Below are 23,774 nucleotides of genomic sequence, written 5' to 3' on the forward strand. Positions count from 1 at the left end.
GAGCTCATACCTCCCATAGGGCAGCTTATTATGCTCCTGACAACTGAGCAGGGCAGTGGGGAAGTAAGGAAGAATTGAGTATGTTTTGCTGGGGAGGGGGCCATTAAAATGTCCTATGTGGGCAAAGCACAGGTTCATTTTGACCACATGCCGACCAGCGCACGACGATATACGTCGGCACAATGGCACGGCTGCGCAAATGGGCGTACAGTTACGTCCCCTTTAAATTGCGGAATTGTGGGCACGCACGCTGCCGGGACCCGTGGACTCGATGTCCGCCGGTGTCCCGCGATCGTGTCACGGAGCGACAGACCGGGAGATGTAAACAAGGCATTTCCCTGTTCTGCCTAGTGACAGGACAGAGATCTACTGCTCCCTGTCATCGGGAGAAGTGATCGCTGTAATGTCAATGGTAGCCCATCCCCCCACAGTTAGAATCACTCCCTACGACACACTTAACCCCTTCCTCGCCTCATAGTGTTTAACCTCTTCCCTGCCAGTGTCATTTACACAGTAATCAGTGCATTTTTATAGCACTAATCGCTGAATAAATGACAATGGTCCCAAAATAGTATCAAAAGTGTCCGATGTGTCCGCCATAATGTCACAGTCACGTAAAAAAAACGCAGGTCGCCGCCATTACTAGTAAAAAAAATGCCATAAATCTATCCCCTAGTTTGTAGACGCTATGGCCCAGATTCTCAAAGGACTTACGACGGCGTAGCGCCATGTACGCCGTCGTAAGTCCGAATGAGAGCCGTCGTATCTATGCGGCTGATTCTTAGAATTAGTTACGCATTAATTCGGCTAAGATACGAGCGGCATAAGTCTCTTACGCCGTCGTATCTTAGTTGCATATTTACGCTGGCCGCTAGGTGGCGCTTCCGTAGATTTACGCATCGAATATGCTAATTAGCTAGATACGCCGATTCACGAACTTACGTGCGCCCGGCGTAGCAAGATACGTCGTTTACGTAAGACATACGCCGGCGTAAAGTTACCCCTCATAAAGCAGGGGTAAGTCATGTTAGGTATGGACGTCGGAAACGTACGAACAGCATCGTGTTTTACGCCGTTTGCGTAAGTCGTCCGTAAATGGGGCTGGACGTAATTTACGTTCACGTCAAAAGCATTGACTATTTGCGGCGTAATTTTGAGCATGCGCACTGGGATACGTTCACGGACGGCGCATGCGCCGTTTGTTTAAAAACATCAATCACGTCGGGTCACGATACATTAACATAAAACACGCCCACACTAGCCTACTTTGAATCATGCGGGCTTACGCCGGCACAGTTACACTATGCCGCCGTAACTTTGGCCGCAAGTTCTTTGAGAATACGGGACCTGCCTCACTAAGTTACGGCGGCGTAATGTATCTGAGATACGCTAAGCCCGCCTATAGATGGGCGCGTTTTTGAGAATCTGGCCCTATAACTTTTGCACAAACCAATCAATAAACGCTTATTGCGAATTTGATTACCAAAACTATAAAAAGAAAATGCAGAGGTGATCAAATACCACCAAAAGAAAGCTCTGTTTGTGGGGAAAAAAAGGACGTCAATTTTGTTTCAGTGCCACGTCGCACGACTGCGCAATTGTCAGTTGAAGTAGAGTTAGCCCAATTTTTTTGTATAATGTGAAAGATTTTACGCCGCGAGAATCGTGATCTTTATTCTAAGCAAAAAAATTGCGATTCTCATTTTGGTCAGAATGGTGCAGCTCTACTTATTAGTATGTTGTTTGGCTTCCAGACCCAGCAGAGCGTTGTCGCCAGCGGCAAAGCGCGACTTGTTTAATTGCAGTGTTGGCACGTTGAGTTGGTTTTATGTTGCAGTTTGGGCACTCGGGCTCAGAAAGGTTCTCCATCGCTGCCATAGAGTCTACAAGCTATTAGATATATATCTGAAGATTGACATTTAGACTCTTGAGAACTACAGATCCTCTTCCTACATGCCACACCTGCTATTTAATGCAGCCAGATAAAACCCATCAGAACACGTTATATTGTAGAGGATACGACCTCTGTACCCCGCGCAGATCGCGTCCTCTAATCTGTGCTATACATAGAACACCGGAGTCATCGAGAACAGGAGCCGGATAAGATTCTTCCTCCCCGCAGCACAGGAATTCAGGGAGAGTTCAGTGACCTCTGAGAGCTGCTGAAGGGAAACCACTGGAGACCTCTGAATGTTATATATGAGAGTCCATAAACAGCTGATTGCTCTTCAGAGGGAGAAATTCTATTGTACGCTAAATGGAGTGCCGTCATAAATGATCTGATGCATTACATAGAGCAGGGGGGGGGGGGGGAATCAATTTCATTGCGGGCCGCATCAGCATTATGTTTATCCTCAAAGGGCCAATTGTATCTGTCAGATTATATAAATGCATCTACTCTCTACCCTATTAAATAATTGCCTCTGCATTTCATTATTACTGTTTTTTATTAATAATTTAAGACTTAGTGGTTCTAAAGGCATTCTATGCATGAAGGTAAAAAACCTTCTCTGTCCAGAAGCCCCCCCCCCCCCCCAGCCCTCCCTAATAATTACCTGAGCCCCCTCTCGATCCAGCGATGTGCACCAGAGCCTTGCTTCTCCACAAACTCTGCCACCTCATTGGCTGAGACAGCAGCGGGAGCCGTTGGCTCTCATTGCTGTCAAACGCCAACCTTTCTTGTAGCCCAGAACTTTACTGTCATACTAACCCTAACACTACCCCCCCCACCCCACAACCCTAACAATACCTTCCCCTGTAACCCTAACACTAACCCTCCCTGTAACCCTAACACTAGCCCTTCAATTTACTGTATCACTAACCCTTATTCTAAACCCCTTGCAACTCCAACACCAACCCTTCCTGCAACCCAAATCCTCCATGTAACCCTAACACTGATCCTTCATGTAAACCTAACATGAATCCTCCCCCCCTACTCTAACACTAACCCACCCTCTAACCCTCATTTATCTCCCCTGTAACCTCAACATTAACCCTCCCTGTAACCCCAACACTAACCCTCCCTGTATCCCCAATACTAACCCACCCTGTATCCCCAATACTAACCCCCCTTGTATCCCCAACACTAACCCTCCCTGTAACCCCAACACTAACCCTCCCTGTAACCCCAACACTAACCCTCCCTGTAACCCCAACACTAACCCTCCCTGTAACCCCAACACTAACCCTCCCTGTAACCCCAACACTAACCCACCCTGTAACCCCAACACTAACCCTCCCTGTAACCCCAACACTAACCCTCCCTGTAACCCCAACACTAACCCTCCCTGTAACCCCAACATTAACCCACCCTGTAACCCCAACACTAACCCTCCCTGTAACCCCAACACTAACCCTCCCTGTAACCCCAACACTAACCCTCCCTGTAACCCCAACACTAACCCTCCCTGTAACTAACCCTCCCTGTAACCCCAACACTAACCCTCCCTGTAACCCCAACACTAACCCTCCCTGTAACCCCAACACTAACCCTCCCTGTAACCCCAACACTAACCCTCCCTGTAACCCCAACACTAACCCTCCCTGTAACCCCAACACTAACTTTCCCAGTAACCCCAACACTAACCCTCCCTGTATCCCCAATACTAACCCTTCTTGTAACCCCAACACTAACCCTCCCTGTAACCCCAACACTAACCCTCCTGTAACCCCAACACTAACCCTCCTGTAACCCCAACACTAACCCTCCCTGTAACCCCAACACCAACCCTCCCTGTAACCCCAACACTAACCCTCCCTGTAAACCCAACACTAACCCTCCCTGTAACCCCAACACTAACCCTCCCTGTAACCCCAACACTAACCCTCCCTGTAACCCCAACACTAACCCGCCCTGTAACACTAACCCGCCCTGTAACCCCAACACTAACCCTCCCTGTAACCCCAACACTAACCCTCCCTGTAACCCCAACGATAACGCCAACGATAACCCTCCCCGTAACCCCAACACTAACCCTCCCCGTAACCCCAACACTAACCCTCCCTGTAACCCCAACACTAACCCTCCCCGTAACCCCAACACTAACCCTCCCCGTTACCCCAACACTAACCCTCCCCGTAACCCCAACACTAACCATCCCCGTAACCCCAACACTAACCATCCCTGTAACCCCAACACTAACCATCCCTGTAACCCCAACACTAACCATCCCTGTAACCCCAACACTAACCATCCCTGTAACCCCAACACTAACCATCCCTGTAACCCTAACACCATAACTTCAATCTACAGGGGAACCTCGGATTACGAGCATAATTAGTTTCAGCAGAATGCTCGTAATCCAAAGTACTCTCATATCAAAGCGAGTTTCCCTATTGAAGTTAATGGAAAAGAAAATAATTTGTTCCGCATTGACTTCAGTGGGATGCAATATCGCATGCGACCGGAGGCGGGGTGGGGGCGCCGGAGAGCCTCCGAAATGGGCGGAAAGGCCCGAGGACAATTCAGCTGACCTCGGCAAACCTTGGAAAGACTCCGTTCACTAGCCTTTCCGAGGTGAGCCGAACTGTCTTTGGGCCTTTCCGTGCATTTCTGAACGGCACTGATCAGCTGCGATCGGCGCCATTCGTCACCGGCGCCCCCCCCCCCACCTCAGGCCAAATGCGGTACTGCACACCGCTTTGGCCTGAATCCTGCTCGTTTTGCGAGATAACACTCGCAAACCGAGTTAGAATTTTAGGAAATACAGGGCCAGATTCACATAGAATTCCGGCGGCGTAACGTATTGCATTTACGTTACACCGCCGCAAGTTTTATGGGCAAGTGCTTGATTCACAAAGCACTTGCCCTGTAAACTTGCGGCGGCGTAGCGTAAATCTGTCCCGTGCAAGCCTGCCTAATTCAAATGGGGCGTGTATCATTTAAATTGGGCGCGTTCCTGCACCGAACCTACTGCACATGCTCCGTTTTGAAATTTCCCGCCGTGCTTTGCGCGAAATGACGTTGCACCGACGTAATGTTTTTTGAACAGCGATGTGCGTTACGTCCTTTCCTATTCACGGACGACTTGCGCAAAAAAATACATTTAAAATTCGATGCGGGAACGACGGCCATACTTTAACATACTTTGGCAAGTCTAAATATAAGCCAAGAAATAGCAGCCGTAACTATACGCCGGGAAAAGCCGACTAGCGACGACGTAAGAGAATGCGACGAACGCGCGTACCTTCTTGGATCGCCGTAAACAGCTAATTGGCATACCCGACGCGGAAAACGACGCGAACTCCACCCAGCGGGCGCCGAAGTATTACACCTACGATCCGAAGCCGTACGCCTGTCGGTTCGAAGCCAGAAGCCGTTGTATCTTGGTTTGAGGATTCAAACTAAAGATACGACGCGGCAAATTTGAAAATACGCCGGAGTATCAGTAGATACGCCGGCGTATTTCATCTGTGAATCTGGCCCACAATTTTCGTATTGCAAAACGCTCGTTAACCGCGTTACTCGCAATCCGAGGTTCCACTGTACTGTAACACCGCCCCTTACACTATCCCTCCCTGTTAGTTCCTTGTCCGCTTCAGAGATGATCTACAAAGTACGGCCGTCCCATCTTATGACCTGTGCGGTTAAACATCGAAAGCCAAACGGAAAGCCAAGTCATTACAGCAGCAGAAATAAGAAGGAGCCCTTTGTACCGTCTTCTCGGTAATCTTACTTAATACTTTGTCTTTAGTGCCGAGCCGGTGACCCTGGTCCGAGTCCAAAGACCCTCCCTAGGGGGCACCGGAGCAACGTCCATCTCTTCCCCGCATGAGGACACAGCTGTTTCCCGGGAACGTCCCATTGCTGGATATTAATAGCTCTGCCCGTCCATAGTCAATGACAAGCATGGCACATGGTGACCAGGATATACATTTATTATGATGATTATTATTATTCAAGGATTGTTTAACCACTTCCATACCGGGCACTTACGCACCTTCCCGCCCAAGCCAATTTTCAGCTTTCAGCACTGTCGCACTTTGAATGACAATTGCGCGGTCATGCTACACTGCACCCAAATTACATTTTTATCATTTTGTTCCCACAAATAGAGCTTTCTTTTGGTGGTATTTGATCTCCTCTGCGATTTTTTTTTTTTTTTTTTGCACAACTAAAGATCGAAATTTTGGAAAAAAATTAAGTTTTTATTTTTTTCTGTTATTTGTTTTTGTAAATAAGTAAGTTTTCTTCTTCAATTATAGGCACTGATATGGTGGCACTGATGAGGTGGCACTGGGCACCGATAGGTGGCACTGATGGGCACTGATAGGTGGCGCTGGTATGCGGCACTGATGGGCATTCATAGGCGGCACTGATGGGCACTCTTCGGCGGCACTGATGGGCACTCTTCGGCGGCACTGATGGGCACTCTTTGGCGGTACTGATGGGCACTCTTTGGCGGGAAACTGATGGGTACTTATGGGTGGCACAGATGGGCACTGATAGGTGGGCACTGGGCATAGATGGGCACTAAGAGGTGGCACTGATGGACACTGGGTGGCACTGATGGACACTTAGGGGTGGCACTGATGGCATTGCTGGGCATCATTTCAGCCAGTGCCCATGTTACCAGTCAGTGCCCATTTGTAGGCACTGATTGGCATCGATTGTGTTCATTTTTTTTTTTATTGGTGTTTTTTTTGTTTTTTTGTTTTTTGCTCTATTGAGCACCGGGGGGCACTCCCTGGTGGTCCAGTGTTGGCATCCGAGGGGGGGCTGCGCTGATAAACAATCAGCGCAAACCCCCCCTTGTCAGGAGAGCTGCCGATCGGCTCTCCTCTACTCGCATCTGTCAGACGCGAGTGAGGAAGAGCCGATCAACGGCTCTTCCTGTTTACATCGTGATCAGCCGTGATTGGACACGGCTGATCACGTGGTAAAGAGCCTCCGCCGGAGGCTCTTTACTGAGTTTGGACATGCAGGGTGTCAGACTGACACCCCGCATCACAGATCGCCGCGATGCGCGCCCCCACGGGCACGCCGCGGCTGTTATCCTGCAGGACGTCAATAGACGTCCAGTCAGGATTTCAGAACCACTTCCCGGACGTCAATATACCGGGCGGGAAGTGGTTAAACTCCCAACTTTCTGCATTAATGTCATTATATATTGGATGTCTTCGCTGTGTTTTTTGGGTTTTTAACTCCTTTTTTATTTTACTTTTCAGGACAAGTTGTTGGTTTGTACTCCAGATTCGACGTCATAGTGAGTACAAATAAATTCAATAACCTGAAGTGTTTCATGAAAGAAGGAGAGGGAGTTAGTGGTTGTAAAGCCTTCCATGTACCCAGTGCTGTACGGAACAAGGAATTGGTCTCACACTGGAACTCCATATTAGCTTGATATCGTCTTTATTGTCACAATGGGCCAGACACACACACAGGGCAGCAGCTGACGCGTTTCATGAGCGATAGCTTGCTTGTTCACAACAAAAAAGACCCAGTGCAGTGCCTGGCTTCAGGTGATACACAGAGATGAAACAAATCATCCTACATACATTGTACCTGTTTATCTGCAGTCTTCTTTACATCAGTTCAAAGTACTGAATTTATAAAGCTTGTCTGAGAGTTCAGAAAAAAAGGGGCGGAGAGCTGAAGTTATACTCTGCAGAGCTTCGTGAAGAGAGCTCTGAGAACTGATTGGAGGGAAGGGACACAACCCCCTTCACACAGGAACAGAGCTGAGGCTGTCAACCAGCTGGAGATCCCTCCCATGTCACCATTTTTCTCTTGGTGTCAGGAAAAGTTGTCAGAAGCTATTCATGCAGATAACAGAGGAAAGAAGCAGCAGACAGAAGTGACACTTAGTGCTCTGGATTGAGAAAAGTACACACTATAGAGCAGGGGTGTCAAACTCAAATTCAAATTCATCAGCGACCGCATCAGCAGTTTGTATCTGCACTCCACCATAGTGTTCAGTCTGAGCAATCTCCAATAAAGTTTTCTTGCACTGCTAAGGAAGCGCAGGGTTCAGGAGTGTGCTGCCTAGGGAGTGCAGGCTTCAGGAGTGTGCTGCCTAGGGAGTGCAGGCTTCAGGAGTGTGCTGCCTAGGGAGTGCAGGCTTCAGGAGTGTGCTGCGTAGGGAGTGCAGGCTTCAGGAGTGTGCTGCGTAGGGAGAGCACTCTTCAGGAGTGTGCTGCGTAGGGAGTGCAGGCTTCAGGAGTGTGCTGCCTAGGGAGTGCAGGGTTCAGGAGTGTGCTGCCTAGGGAGTGCAGGGTTCAGGAGTGTGCTGCCTAGGGAGTGCAGGGTTCAGGAGTGTGCTGCCTAGGGAGTGCAGGCTTCAGGAGTGTGCTGCGTAGGAAGTGCAGGCTTCAGGAGTGTGCTGCCTAGGGAGTGCAGTCTTCAGGAGTGTGCTGCCTAGGGAGTGCAGGCTTCAGGAGTGTGCTGCCTAGGGAGTGCAGGCTTCAGGAGTGTGCTGCATAGGGAGTGCAGGCTTCAGCAGTGTGCTGCGTAGGGAGAGCACTCTTCAGGAATGTGCTGCGTAGGGAGTGCAGGCTTCAGGAGTGTGCTGCCTAGGGAGTGCAGTGTTCAGGAGTGTGCTGCCTAGGGAGTGCAGTGTTCAGGAGTGTGCTGCCTAGGGAGTGCAGGCTTCAGGAGTGTGCTGCGTAGGGGAGTGCAGGCTTCAGGAGTGTGCTGCGTAGGGAGTGAAATGTTCAGGAGTGTGCTGCGTAGGGAGTGCAGGGTCTCAGGAGTGTGCTGCGTAGGGAGTGCAGGGTCTCAGGAGTGTGCTGCATAGGGAGTGCAGGGTTCAGGAGTGTGCTGCCTAGGGAGTGCAGGCTTCAGGAGTGTGCTGCCTAGGGAGTGCAGGCTTCAGGAGTGTGCTGCCTAGGGAGTGCAGGGTTCAGGAGTGTGCTGCCTAGGGAGTGCAGGGTTCAGGAGTGTGCTGCGTAGGGAATGCAGGGTTCAGGAGTGTACTGCATAGGGAGTAGAGAAAAGAACAGAGGGTGCATACTGCACCTTCCAAAAATACCGGAGCGCAGGAGATTTTTTTTTTGTCTGCATAGGGAGTGCAAGGTTCAGGAGTGTGCTGCATAGGGAGTGCAGGGTTCAGGAGTGTGTTGCGTACGGAGTGCAGGGTTCAGGAGTGTGCTGCATAGGGAGTGCAGGCTTCAGGAGCGTGCTGCGTAGGAAGTGCAGGGTTCAGGAGTGCACAACGTAGGGAGTGCAGAGTTCAGAAGTATGCTATGCACAGTATGCAACAACTGATTTTCACGGGCCGTAGTTTGACACCTATGCTATAGAGTGATATGCTTTGTTCATATTTCATGTCTGAGGTTTACAGACACTTTTAAGTTAATGAAAACTGTAGAAAGTATTTTTTTTTTTCTCCATCTATGATTTGTTTTCTATTTCAGCACTTGGCAGCACAAAAGATCTACAACAACCTGGACATAACAGTGGGCGAGGCTTTACGGCGACGTAGCTTGTCCCTGGAGGGTGTCCTGATGTGTTACCCCCATGAGACCCTGGAGACGGTGATAGACCGCATAGTAAAGGAGCAGGTACTGAATGTAATCCTGAGTGCTATGTGGTCTCTCTGCAGACATTGCTTCTTCTGGGAATAAATAATAGTCATCATAGGATGCTATGGCTATCCTCCAGTAGAGACAATGGCACCAAAGGTGCCCTTCTTTTGGCATCTGCATGCCAACTAAACCCAGTCACTGACAGGGCTGCTGATAGAAATCATGGGGCCCCGTACAGCCTACCTGATGGGGCCCCCTTTAGCCCCACCCCTGGTCCCTTCTTCAGCCCCCTGGCTGCGCCCCTGGTCTCTCCCCAGACCCCGCCTTAAAACAAAGTTCATGTAATTGTGGCGTTTAGAAACTTGATGGTGGGACATGCCAATGCCATAATGTGCTGCAGACAGTGCCATCCATGCCAATTCCATAACACATGTGCAGTCTGCAGAGACAGTGCTACCCATGCTGCCAATGCCAGAAACGCATGTGTTGCCTAAAGAGACAGTACCACCCATACTGCCAATGCCATTGCAATTGCTTGTTGGTGAATTTTTTTATTATTATTATTCTGCATTCTTTTATCCTAGATTCCCCGGGCCCCCCCTGCTGGCTGGGCCCGGTACAACAGGGCCAGTTGTACTGGCTTATCAGCAGCCCTGGTCACTGATATCCCATGTAACTTTAACCTGCTAATATGTCCAAACATTTATAGACACATATTACTTCTATATGAATGTGTTGGACATCCCATTCCAAAGCCATGGGCATTAATATGAAGTTGATTCACAAAAGTGCACTGCCACCTAAAACCACGCTTACCAGATAGCAAGCAAAGCAGGCATGTGGCTATAGCCCAGCCAAGGGGTTTACTTGTACAGAAGATCTCAGGGAACCCTGGATGGATGGATGGATGGATGCAGTGACTCACACACTGATGGCACCAACGCTGTATCCTGGCCTAGGCCAACAAGGCCCAGGCCTAGGGCGGCACTTTGCAGGGGGGGCAGCACCGAAAGAGTCCCCGCTGGTTTGCGACAGTCTTATGGGACGGACTGGGCTGAGAGGCAAATAAGTCAAGCGCTGCTTCGAATTTTGACTGTCCTAGCATCCTCGACCACAAACCTTCTTCACTGTGCTATATGTTTTCTGCTGCACCATTGGCACGGTTATATCTTCTTATGCCGCGTACACACAACCGTTTTTCGGGTTCTAAAAAAATGAAGTTTTTTTTAATTTCATTAAAAATAATCGTGTGTGGGCTCCAGAGCATTTTTCACGATGTAAAAAAATGTCCATTAAAAATTTCGAACATGCTCTAATTTTTCACGTCGTAAAAAACGGTCGTGTGTGGGCTTTAACGATGTGAAAAAAACGCGCATGCTCAGAAGCAAGTTATGAGACGGGAGCGCTCGTTCTGGTAAAACGGTAGCGGTAGCGTTCGTAATGGAGTAAGCACAATCATCACGCTGTAACAGACTGAAAAGCGCAAATCGTCTTTTACTAACAAGGAATCAGCTAAAGTAGCCCAAAGGGTGGCGCCATCCGCATGGAACTTCCCCTTTATAGTGCCGCTGTACGTGTTGTACGTCACTGCGCTTCGCTAGAGCATTTTTTTTTCACGATCGTGTGTAGGCAAGGCCGTTTTAATGATCGGGTTGAAAAAAACTTCATTTTTTCTAGACCATTAAAAACTGCATTTTTTAGAACCCGAAAAACGATCGCGTGTACGCGGCATAAGCCCTCTCCATAAAATTATCAGAAATTTGTGTTTAACCACCTAAGGACCGTCTAATGCCGATATACGTCGGCAGAATGGCACGGCTGGGCACAATCGCGTACCTGTATGTGATTGTATAATGCGCAGCCGTGGGTCGCGGGCGCGCGCACCTGCGACCCAGTCCGAAGCTCCATGACCGCGGGACTCGCGGACCCGATCGCCGCTGGAGTCCCACGATCGGTCCCCGGAGCTGAAGAACGGGGAGAGCTGTGTGTAAACACACCTTCCCCGTTCTTCACTGTGGCGCCGTCATCGATCGTGTGTATAGGAAATCACAATTGATGACATCACACCTACAGCCACACCCCCCTAAAGTTGTAAACACACTTGAGGTCACACATATCCCCATCAGCGCCCCCTAGTGGTTAACTCCCAAACTGCAATTGTCATTTTCACAGTAATCAGTGCATTTTAAATGTATTTTTTGCTGTGAAAATGACAATGGTCCCAAAAATGTGTCAAAATTGTCCGAAGTGTCCGCCATAATGTCGCAGTCACGAAAAAAATCGCTGATCGCCGGCATTAGTAGTAAAAAAAATTTTTTTTTATAAAAATGCAATAAAACTATCCCCTATTTTGTAAACGCTATACATTTTGCACAAAACCAATCGATAAACGCTTATTGTGATTTTTTTTTACCAAAAATAGGTAGAAAATTACGTATCGGCCTAAACTGAGGGAAAAAAAAAAAATTTTTATATATGTTTTTGGGGGATATTTATTATAGCAAAAAGTAAAAAAAAATAGAATTTTTTTCAAAATTCTCGCTCTATTTTTGTTTATAGCGAAAAAAATAGAAACCGCAGAGGTGATCAAATACCACCAAAATAAAGCTCTATTTGTGGGAAAAAAAGGACGCCAATTTTGTTTGGGAGCCACGTCGCACGACCGCGCAATTGTCAGTTAAAGCGACGCAGTGCCGAATCGCAAAAAGGGGCAAGGTCCTTTAGCTGCATTTTGGTCTGGGTCTTAAGTGGTTAAAGTAGAACTATAGGCAACACTTTTTTTTTTTCCAGTAAGGAAGGGTTATAGCCCCTGTCAGTTTATTTTTTACCATCCCTGTCCCATTGCAGAGATTTCCCTTTACTTCCTGCCCCATAGCCAAACAGGAAGTGAGAGGAAATCTATGCAAATTAGACCCCTTTCACACTGAAGCGTTTTTACAGCGTTTTAGCATTAAAAATAGCGATATTAAAATGCTCATAAAACGCTCTCCATGCATCTCAATGGACCCTTTCACACTGAGTCCTGCAAGCAGCATCTTTGGAGCAGCTTTTGGGCGCTGAAAAAAAAAACGCTCCAAAAACGCCCCTCTCCATTGAAATGAATTGAAAGCGCTGTAAAAACGCCTTACCCTTTCACACTGAGGCACTGCAAAAATGCCCTAAAACTTTAGGGTCTTAGCGGTGCTTTACCAGCGTTTTTCGGGCGCTGGTAGTGTGAAAGGGCTCTGAAAGCACTCGGTCTTTCACATCGGGATAGCAGATGAGGCTTCTTTCAGGCGCTTTACAGGCTTTTTTTAACGCCTGAAAAACGCTTGAATAACGCCCGAAAAACGCCCCAGTGTGAAAGGGGCCTTAAGGAGAAACCATTGCCCCCCCTCCCCCAGGCCCTCAGAACTAGTATCCCCACTCGAAAATTTCAGGGCGGGTCTTAAACAGAAAGGGGTGTGTCCTTGACAGGAGGGGGTGAGTTATATTTAAATTAGGGGGTGTACAAGTTTAGTCAGGCCCAGGGGCAGCACAAAACCTAAATACACCACTGGGTGGCACCATACACTCTGTATCGTATTATTCAGAAATGAGCCCAAAAAGAAAAACTGACCATCGCGTAATACTGTCTAAGTCGTCATTCAATATTCAATAAAAATAGTTACACTTACATTTCCAAAGTTTTAAAATCGCGCATAAATTGTAGAGCCGGCCGGCTACAAAGCAAACTCCCGTCCTCCTAATGAGACCGCGTGGTGACGTGAGTGCTTAAAGTGGAGTTCCACCCAAAAAAAATAATAAATAAAAAAATCCTGCAAAAAATGAAAAAAAAAAATATTTTTTTTACTTACCAGAAATAGCGGTTGCGATGCAGAAGTTCCTAATCTGCCTCTTGCCATACCGTGGCAGGTCGTCTTCCTTGTCCGATCCCGAATTACCTTCTGGGAACTGTGTGTATCCACTGCCTGTTTCCCTCAGTAAGGATGGAGGCGCCGGGAGCTGCCAGGATCGAGCGATCGGCCTCGAGGGGGGGGGGGGGCGACATCGCGGGCGCCTAGGACAGGTAAGTGTCATTATTAAAAGTCAGCAGCTACAGTGTTTGTAGCTGCTGACTTTAACCCCTTCCTGCCCGGCGTATACTAATATGACGTCCGCAGGAACCTCTTGCCCCTCCGCGTGGATGTCATATGACGTCCGGGCATTCCCGGCCGTCTAGGGGGCTGCCGGCGGCGCGCGCACTTGCTTGGGACATGGTGCGCGTGCCCGGCGGCCCCGATGTCTGCCGGGCACCTGCGATTGCCGGCAATCACGGCAGGACCATGGATCCATGTCTTGTCAGAGGTGAGGAGACCGATGTGTGTTCCCAGAACAGAGGAACACAGATCGGCCTTGTGAGTCCCCCTCCCCCTACAGTTAGAATCACTTCCTGGGAACATATTTAACCCTTTCAGCGCCCCTGGTGTTAACCCCTTCCCTGCCAGTCACATTTACACAGTAATCAGTGCAGTTTTATAGCACTAATCGCTGTATAAATGTGAATGGTCCCAAAAATATGTCAAAGTGTCCGATGTGTCCGCCGCAATGTCAAGGTCACAATAAAAAAATCGCAGATCACCGCCATTACTAGTAAAGAAATCAAAAAAAAAAATGCCATAATTCTATTCCCTGTTTTGTAGATGCTAGAACTTTTGCGCAAACCGATCAAATACGCTTATATACCAAAAATATGTAGAAGAATACGTATCGGCCTAAACTGAGGAAAAAAATTTTTTAAAAAAAAAATTGTGATATTTATTAAATCAAAAAGTAAAAGATATTGGGCCAGATTCATAAAGGACTTACGACGGCGTATCTCCAGATACGCCGTCGTAAGTCCGAATGTTAGGCTTCGTATCTCGGCGCCTGATTCAAAGAATCAGATACGCCAGAATTTGTCTAAGATACGACTGACGTAAGTCTCTTACGCCGTCGTATCTTAGGTGCATATTTATGCTGGCCTCTAGGGGCGCTTCCGTATATTGCAAATTAGCTAGATACGCCGATTCACGAACGTACTTGCGCCCGGCGTATTAAAATACGCTGTTTACGTAAGGTGTACGACCGGCGTAAAGCAGGGGTAAGTCATGTTAAGGTATGGACGTTGGAAACGTCGGAACAGCGTCGTATTTTACGTCGTTTGCGTAAGTCGTACGTGAATGGGGATGGGCGTAGGTTACGTTCACGTCGACTAAGCATTGAGCCGTCGTAACTTAGGGAGAAAATTCGACGTGATACTGAGCATGCGCGCGCATGCGCCGTTCGTTAGGCGCGTCATTAACGTGGGGTCACGATTCATTTCCATACAACACGCCCCCTACCAGCCTACTTTGAATTACGCGGGCTTACGCCACCGCAACTTACGGAGCAAGTGCTTTGTGAATACTGCACTTGCCTGTCTAAGTTGCGGCAGCGTAGCGTAAATAGGATACGCTACGCCCGCACAAAGATGCGCCCAGGTACGTGAATCTGGCCTATTGTGTTTTTTTCAAAATTGTCGCTCTTCTTTTGTTTATAGCGCAAAAAATAAAAACCGCTGCGGTGATCAAATACCACCATGCGAAAGCTCTGTTTGTGGGAAAAAAGGACGTCAATTTTGTTTGGGAACCACGTTGCACGACTGCGCAATTGTCATTCAAAGTGCGACAGCGCTGAAAACTAAAAATTGGTCTGGGCAGGAAGGGGGTGAAAATGCCCGGTATAGAAGTGGTTACAAAAAAAAAAAACGCTGGTGGAACCCCGCTTTAACCTCATCCAGATGCGTTTCGTCATATGTGACGTTGTCAATGGGGAACGATTCCCAGATGACGGGTTTGCTTGCTATCTTGTAAGCGCGGAAAAATGAAATGTTCCTGGACTGCCGCACTCTGATAGGCTATTTATTGAAACAAAATGAACAAAGGATAAAATCCAAAGCTGTATATTTATAACATCCAAAAATTCCTGCAACACCGCAATCAATAGTAGGAAGTGGACATAGGGGACAAAAAGGCTAACATGTTTCACATAATGGATAGATGCTTAGTCATAGCTCAATCTTGTAAGCGCGTTTTTCATAAGGTGGTGGTTCCAACACCTTGTTGAATTTATGCCACCAAGAATTAAGACAGTTCTGAAGGGGGTCCAACCCGGTACTAGCAAGGGGTACCTAATAAAGTGGCCGGTGAGTGAATATACCCATTTACTTTCCCTCTGCACAGTTGGCTGTGGAGCTGTTTGGTGTCCACAGAACTTAGCTGAAGGTTGCACGACTGCGCAATTGTCATTCAAAATGCGACAGCGCTGAAAACTAAAAATTGGTCTTTGCAGGAAGGGGGTGAAAATGCCCGGTATTGAATTGGTTAAAAAAGAACACAGAACTTAGCTGAAGCTTGTATCAGGTTGTTTTTCCATTTTAACGTGTCTATTTAACCCTTGTATTTCCTTACCTGTCAGGTTCATCGGTTTGTACTGGTGGATGAAGAACGCCGACCCCGTGGAATTGTGTCACTGTCGGACATCCTCCAGGCCCTGGTTTTAACCCCCGCAGGTATTGATGCCCTTAATTCCTAACCCTGGGAAGGCTCTTTTCTACCTTCACCCTGCGCCTCCTCCTCCTCTCTAAGGCTCAGGTATGCAGGAGAACAGTGTGAGAATTGTCTGCACAGCTGAAACCTGCACTTTGTACCCAGACCTTTTCTGCTGCCTCCGAGAGTTTTTGTGCCTTGCCTACGTTTCTGCTTTCCTCTGCTGCTCTCTGAGGGGCCCCCTGGGGGGTTCAAGTGCTCCCCTACCACCAACACGCAACTGTCTTGTTTTCCTTCTCTGTCTATTGTAAACTTTATCTTACAAATAGACATTGGGCAGAATGTGTGAGTAATGCATGCCCTGTATTGTCTCCCTTTAAAGAAGTCTATATAAATGTCCAGGCGCTCGACCGGACATAAAGGTAGCCTGGGCATATATAGAGGAGCAGCCGCCATGTTTGTGCCCCCTGCCAGCTCAACATTGCAAAGTCAGCAAATATTTCAGCAGGACAGATGGTAACAATGTATCTCTATTGCTTCTGATAAATGATTGGCCAAGTGAAAACTTTGAGGAAAAGACGATCCGCACTCCGGTCGTTGCTCTTAACCACTTGTCCACCGGAGGACGTCATATGATGTCCTCGACTTTGTGCGGTGATATCTGAATGATGGGTGCAGCTACAGGCATCATTCAGATATCGCCGTCTTCAGCCGCCGATTCTGTGCGCGATAAGAATGATCAAAGCGGCGGTTCCGCCGCTTGATCGTTCTTATAGGCAGCGGGAGGGGACGTCGTCCCCCCTCCCTCCACCATCCGGTGCTTCTCCGGGCTCTCCCGTGCCATCGGGGGCCCGGAGAACAAATCGATCGGCGGACTGGTGACCAGATGGTCACCAGTCATCTCTATGAACGTCGGAGGCCCGGGCACAACGTTATGACGTCACGCCCGGTACCCGGAAGTAAACAAAGCCGCAATCGCGGCTGTCGGCATGTGATCGTGATTTTTTTTTTCACCGATTTCATGCTTGTAAGCCTGGAGGAGAGATGTGGGGTCTTATTGACCCCACATCTCTCCATAAAGAGGAACTGTCACACTGATTCCTATTACAAGGGATGTTTACATTCCTTTTAATAGGAATAAAAGTGATCAAAAAAAAAAATGTAAAAAAAAAGTGTAAAAATAAAAAAAATTAAGTGTCTTTATGGACCTTGCTTTGTGCACTGGTCCAAATCATTTGGTGGAGGGGGGATTAAGATGTGGGGTTGTTTCTCAGGGGTTGGGCTTGGCCCTTTAGTTCAAAGGGAACTCTTGAGGCGAGCCAGGCCTTCTCCACATCAGTGCCTGACCTCACAAATGCGCTTCTGGAAGAATGGTCAAACATTCCCATAGACACACTCCTAAACCTTGTGGACAGCCTTCCCAGAAGAGTTGAAGCTGTTATAGCTGCAAAGGGTGGGCCAACCCAATATTTGACCCTACGGACTAAGACTGGGATGCAATTAAAGTTCATGTGCGTGTAAAGGCAGGTGTCCCAATACTTTTGATAATGTAGTGTAGCTACATTCAGGGTAGTTTTAGAATCAGGCAAAAAAACATTGTTATCTTTTCGCTGCTCTGCATGCAATGTTTAGTGTTGGCGCTCTGTGTAAACCCTGCATCCCTCAGTGATGACATCATCTCTTTATGTCACACTGAAATGTCTTTTTGCTTTCTGGAATTACTTTCTGGCTTCTGAGAGTTTTTAAAAATAATGTATAATTGTTGTATATATATTTTCTTTCTTTATTATAGCCGGGGCTAAAAAAAGCAAAAACGTTTTTTTTTAGTCACAAAATGTTTTAATTGTCGCATGTTAATACTACATAATCTTCTATTCATCCACCAGGTGGAGCTCTAGTCTTCTTTTCATGCTATTATCATGATTAGTTTTTTGCTGTGCTGAATGAAGACCATTGTTTTCAGAATTTAATGAGCCCTTCGAGCAGGGACTCCTCTCTTATCAGGGGCTCCGTTTCAGGTTTTAATCGGACAAAAGGGAGCTGCAAAGCAAGCTTCTATTTATTAACACATAGTGATATGGGAACCTTTTTTTTACATACTGTGTATGTTTTGTTTGTTTTTTGCTATGCAAAACTTGTACACAAAGTGTGAAAAAGATTTAAAATGGCTTAAAACATACACACTTTAAAGTATACTAGTTAGTAACGTCACTGAGAGGAATACATTCTTTCCATATCCTAATGTTCAGCATCAGTTTTTCAAAAAGTTCCACTTCATCATTAAAAAGATGTGGATGGGCTCCAATCCCGTGGTTTTCTTTGGGTTAAGATGTTCCCATCAATCTGCTGAAGGTGGGGGGGATTTCCTCAGTCTCCCCTCCCCCAGTGATCTGATGGTAAGGCCTGGTTCACACTGGTGCGACATACACTCCGACTCTGAGAGAAAATCATTGGTTCCCTATGAGAGCCAGTTTAACTGGTCCGACTTTTGAAAAGGTTCTTGCACTACTTTGGTCCGACTTCATCCCATTTGAATTGAATGGAAGTCGCATCCAAGTCGGAGCAGCATCTTAACTGATCCGACTTGTGACATGCAAGGTGCTCAGAGGCAATGTAAACATTGCAAAATGTATTGAAAAAAAAAAACGGCGTGGGGTCCCCCTCAAAATTCACTATCTGAGCATGCAGCCTGGCAGGCCAGGAAAGGGGGGGACGTGGCCCCCCCCCTCTTGAGCCATACCAGGCCTCATGCCCTCAACATTGGGAGTGCTTTGGGGCAGCCCATGTTGATGGGGACAAGGGCCTCTTACCCACAACCCTGGTCTGTGGTTGTGGGGGTCTGCGGGCAGGGGGCTTATTAGAATCTGGAAGCCCCCTTTAGGATCCCGCCCCCCCCCCATGTGAATGAGTATGGGGTATATACACCTACTCATTCACCCCCCCAAAAAAACTGTACTGTAAGAAAAACAGGAGGCAGTTTTTGACAAGTCCTTTATTAAAAATGAATAATGTCCTCCGTGGTATCTCCAACATCAATCCCGATGTCCGCCGCCGACCCGATAAAAATGTTTAAAGAGAAAATGCTTCTCCAGAAAATCTGTCTCCCGCTGTTCTGTCAGCTCCGTTGTCTGACAGTCCTTATAAGGGGCGTGGCCATTCAGTGACATCACCCAAAATAACCTGCCCCCTTTTTTTCTCACCACCCCAAGCATGATGAGTCTGTGATGTTACAAGGGGCAGGGTCCCCTGCCCCAAAGCACCCTCCGCCCATGTTGAGGGCATTGGCCTGATATGGTTCAGGGGGGCATTTTCCTGGCCTTTCAGGCTGCATGCTCGGATAAGGGTCTGGTATGGATCTTTGGGGGGACCCCACACCTTTTTTTTTTTTTTTCTTTTCTCATAGTTGAATCAAAATCGGATTCCGTTCATTAAAGTCGAATGGAAGTCAGACCAAAGTTGCAGGGCAAAATCGGATTGACAGTCGCACAACTTTCATGTCACACCAGTGTGAACTGGGCCTAACATAGTCACTTTGTTGCAAGTCACAAGGTAAGGTGCTGCAGCATGGGCTGATCTGTGCCAGACATTTATGAAGACAGACAAGCACATTACAGGCACCAGGATTGACATATTTGTGTCAACTTAGTCCAGAAAGTAGATGGTGACCCTGGATGATGCCTAAACAAAGATGACCCATTCCTTCGGGAGAGAAAAACAGCTGAAGGTATTGTCGGAGGGGGGGGGGGGGGGTGTTCTGTGATCTCTGTGAGAGGTAATTCGTGATTGGAAGTGTCACATTTACACATTAGTTAGGGGTGTATAAATAAAACAATTTGCACAGCTAACGGTTCACTGAAACTGCTTGTACTTCCGATATTATGGCCACTAGATGGAGCTAAGGGTTATTAACCACATTATGGCCACTAGAGTGAGCTAAGGGTTATTAACTGCATTATGGGCTACTAGATGGAGCTAGGGGTTATTAACTGCATTATGGGCTACTAGATGGAGCTAAGGGTTATTAACTGAATTATGGGCTACTAGATGGAGCTAGGGGTTATTGTACTGTATAGGTGGAGCTAGGGGTTATTAACTGCATTATGGCCACTAGATGGAGCTAAGGGTTATTATACTGAATTATGACCACTAGATGGAGCTAAGGGTTATTATACTGTATTATGGCCACTAGATGGAGCTAGGGGTTACTATACTTCATAGGTGGAGCTAGGGGTTATTATACTGCATCATGGCCACTAGATGGAGCTAGGGGTTAATATACTGCATTATGACCACTAGGTGGAGCTAGGGGTTATTGTACTGCATTATCATCACTAGATGGAGCTAAGGGTTATTATATAGGTGGAGCTAGGGGTTATTAACTGCATTATGGTCACTAGATAGAGCTAAGGGTTATTATACTGCATTATGACCACTAGATGGAGCTAGGGGTTATTATACTGCATTATGACCACTAGGTGGATCTAGGGGTTATTATACTGCATTATGGCCACTGGATAGAGCTAAGAGTTATTATACTGCATTATGACCACTAGATGGAGCTAAGGGTTAATATACTTCATAGGTGGAGCTAGGGGTTATTATACTGCATCATGGCCACTAGATGGAGCTAGGGGTTATTAACCACATTATGGCCACTAGACGGAGCTAAGGGTTATTATACTGTATAGGTGGAGCTAGGGTTTATTAACTGAATCATGGCCACTAGATGGAGCTAGGGGTTAATATACTGCATTATGACCACTAGGTGGAGCTAGGGGTTATTATACTGCATTATGGCCACTAGATGGAGCTAGGGGTTATTATACTGCATTATGGCCACTAGATGAAGCTAAGGGTTATTATACTGCATAGGTGAAGCTAGGGGTTATTAACCACATTATGGCCACTGGACGGAGCTACGGGTTATTATACTGTATAGGTGGAGCTAGGGGTTATTAACTGAATTATGGCCACTAGATGGAGCTAGGGGTTAATATACTGCATTATGGCCACTAGATGGAGCTAAGGGTTATACTGCATAGGTGGAGCTAGGGGTTATTATACTGCATTATGGCCACTAGATGGAGCTAGGGGTTAATATACTGCATTATGACCACTAGGTGGAGCTAGGGGTTATTATACTGCATTATGGCCACTAGATGGAGCTAGGGGTTAATATACTGCATTATGGCCACTAGATGGAGCTAGGGGTTATTATACTGCATTATGGCCACTAGATGAAGCTAAGGGTTATTATACTGCATAGGTGGAGCTATGGGTTATTAACTGCATTATGGCCACTAGATGGAGCTAAGGGTTATACTGCATAGGTGGAGCTAGGGGTTATTAACTGCATTATGGCCACTAGATGGAGCTAAGGGTTACTATACTTCATAGGTGGAGCTAGGGGTTATTATACTGCATCATGGCCACTAGATGGAGCTAGGGGTTAATATACTGCATTATGACCACTAGATGGAGCTAGGGGTTATTATACTGAATTATGACCACTAGATGGAGCTAGGGGTTATTATACTGAATTATGGCCACTAGGTGGAGATAGGGGTTATTATACTGCATTGTGTCCACTAGATGGAGCTAAGAGTTATTATACTGGATTATGACCACTAGATGGAGATAGGGGTTATTATACTGCATTGTGTCCACTAGATGGAGCTAAGAGTTATTATACTGCATTATGGCCACTAGATGGAGCTAAGGGTTTTACTGCATAGGTGGAGCTAGGGGTTATTATACTGCATTATGGCCACTAGATGGAGCTAGGGGTTATTATACTCAATTATGGCCACTAGATGGAGCTAGGGGTTATTATACTGCATTATGACCACTAGGTGGAGCTAGGGGTTATTATACTGCATTATCATCACTAGATGGAGCTAAAGGTTATAGGAAATAAATACTTATTTCCTTTGATCTAGTGGCGATAATGCAATATTTTCCCAAACCACTCTCTTTTTTATGAACAATTTATGAACATTCAGCCTGTAGAGGAAACCTTTGATTTTGCCCTATTCGCACAGAACAAATTAAAAGCAGATTTATTGGACTTAATAGCAAATAGGTAATAAAAAAAAAAAACAATACTCCCTGCACATGCATACACGTATCATAAAAATATACCGTATATGATACTAATTCCACTTTAGGTAAAAAAATAATAAAATAAAATGAAATAAATAAAAACATCACTAGGCTCCCATGACTGTGCATCACACTCTTTCTTTTTTTTTTACAGGTTTAGACCGAAATAACTTGTTGTGACAGATTGGCCAGATCAGCGATCGATCGGACATTGGTCTCTCTGGGATAGGTTGATGATCCTTTCTGTGTCTTGGGGGAAATGTGAAAATCCCTGGAGAGGCCGGGTTGGGCGAGGCAGAAATCCGAAACACTTGGAAGGAACGCTACATTTCCAGTTGATGTCCCAGAGATGCCTCCTTATTTATTTAAATCGAGATTATTAACTTGATCTTCTCAAACACAATCCAGCCAATCAGAGACTGCGAACCAAGTCTTGGACCGTGGAGGAGATGGATTATGGTGAACACTGTGAACGTTGAGAAATAGACTTTGGTAGTTATTTAAGCCTAGGCATTGTGGAGTGTGGTCCATCCCTTTGTCCTCTGGGGTGTGGTCCATCCCTCTGTCCTCTGGAGTGTGGTCCATCCCTCTGTCCTCTGGAGTGTGGTCCATCCCTCTGTCCTCTGGGGTGTGGTCCGTCCCTCTGTCCTCTGGGGTGTGGCCCATCCCTCTGTCCTCTGGGGTGTGGTCCATCCCTCTGTCCTCTGGAGTGTGGTCCATCCCTCTGTCCTCTGGAGCGTGGTCCATCCCTCTGTCCTGTGGAGCGTGGTCCATCCCTCTGTCCTGTGGAGCGTGGTCCATCCCTCTGTCCTGTGGAGCGTGGTCCATCCCTCTGTCCTGTGGAGCGTGGTCCATCCCTCTGTCCTGTGGAGCGTGGTCCATCCCTCTGTCCTGTGGAGCGTGGTCCATCCCTCTGTCCTGTGGAGCGTGGTCCATCCCTCTGTCCTGTGGAGCGTGGTCCATCCCTCTGTCCTGTGGAGCGTGGTCCATCCCTCTGTCCTCTGTCCTGTGGGGTGTGGTCCACCCCTCTGTCCTCTGGGGTGTGGTCCACCCCTCTGTCCTCTGGGGTGTGGTCCACCCCTCTGTCCTCTGGAGTGTGGTCCATCCCTCTGTCCTGTGGAGTGTGGTCCATCCCTCTGTCCTGTGGAGTGTGGTCCATCCCTCTGTCCTGTGGGGTGTGGTCCATCCCTCTGTCCTGTGGGGTGTGGTCCACCCCTCTGTCCTGTGGGGTGTGGTCCACCCCTCTGTCCTGTGGGGTGTGGCCCGTCCCTCTGGAGTGTGGCCCACCCCTCTGTCCTCTGGTCCACCCCTCTGTCCTCTGGTCCACCCCTCTGTCCTCTGGTCCACCCCTCTGTCCTCTGGTCCACCCCTCTGTCCTCTGGTCCACCCCTCTGTCCTCTAGGCCACCCCTCTGTCCTGTGGATCGTGCCCCCCCCCCCCCCCCCCGGAGTCAGAGCCGGACTTATCACTGTGAGAACTCTTCATGGACGTCTATGGATGCCGCATTCGTTGTTTACATTGGGAGCACCTATATGGCTCATTTACTGTTTTTAAGAGTTTTTATTTTAAAGGGGTTTCCATTTTCAGAAAACTTTTATGTTTCGAAGTTTTCAATCTCAGTATATCTTACTTTCACTAAGACCTCTGTAAAAATAGGCTGTGTTTCTACTGCCATCGGAA

General features: G+C 47.4%; 1 protein-coding gene across 2 annotated transcripts in view; it reads left to right on the plus strand.

The window, feature by feature from the left end:
- PRKAG3 (protein kinase AMP-activated non-catalytic subunit gamma 3) overlaps positions 1–22,603 on the plus strand; it is a 62,830-nt gene extending 40,227 nt beyond the window's left edge. The window contains exons 10-13 of one of the 2 annotated variants that reach the window (XR_005750364.1): positions 7,168–7,205; positions 9,355–9,501; positions 15,922–16,097; positions 22,249–22,603. Coding sequence is in view for 1 of the 2 variants with exons in the window: in XM_040358117.1 (XP_040214051.1) it covers positions 7,168–7,205; positions 9,355–9,501; positions 15,922–16,015; positions 22,249–22,274 (305 nt within the window). In the remaining variant the exon portion in view is untranslated. The remainder of the gene's footprint in view (positions 1–7,167; positions 7,206–9,354; positions 9,502–15,921; positions 16,098–22,248) is intronic. The other variant, XM_040358117.1, reaches the window with a different exon arrangement.
- The last annotated feature ends 1,171 nt before the right edge of the window (positions 22,604–23,774 follow it).

The sequence above is a fragment of the Rana temporaria genome, chromosome 6 (assembly GCF_905171775.1).
Source record: "Rana temporaria chromosome 6, aRanTem1.1, whole genome shotgun sequence".
Classification (NCBI taxonomy): Eukaryota; Metazoa; Chordata; class Amphibia; order Anura; family Ranidae; genus Rana; species Rana temporaria.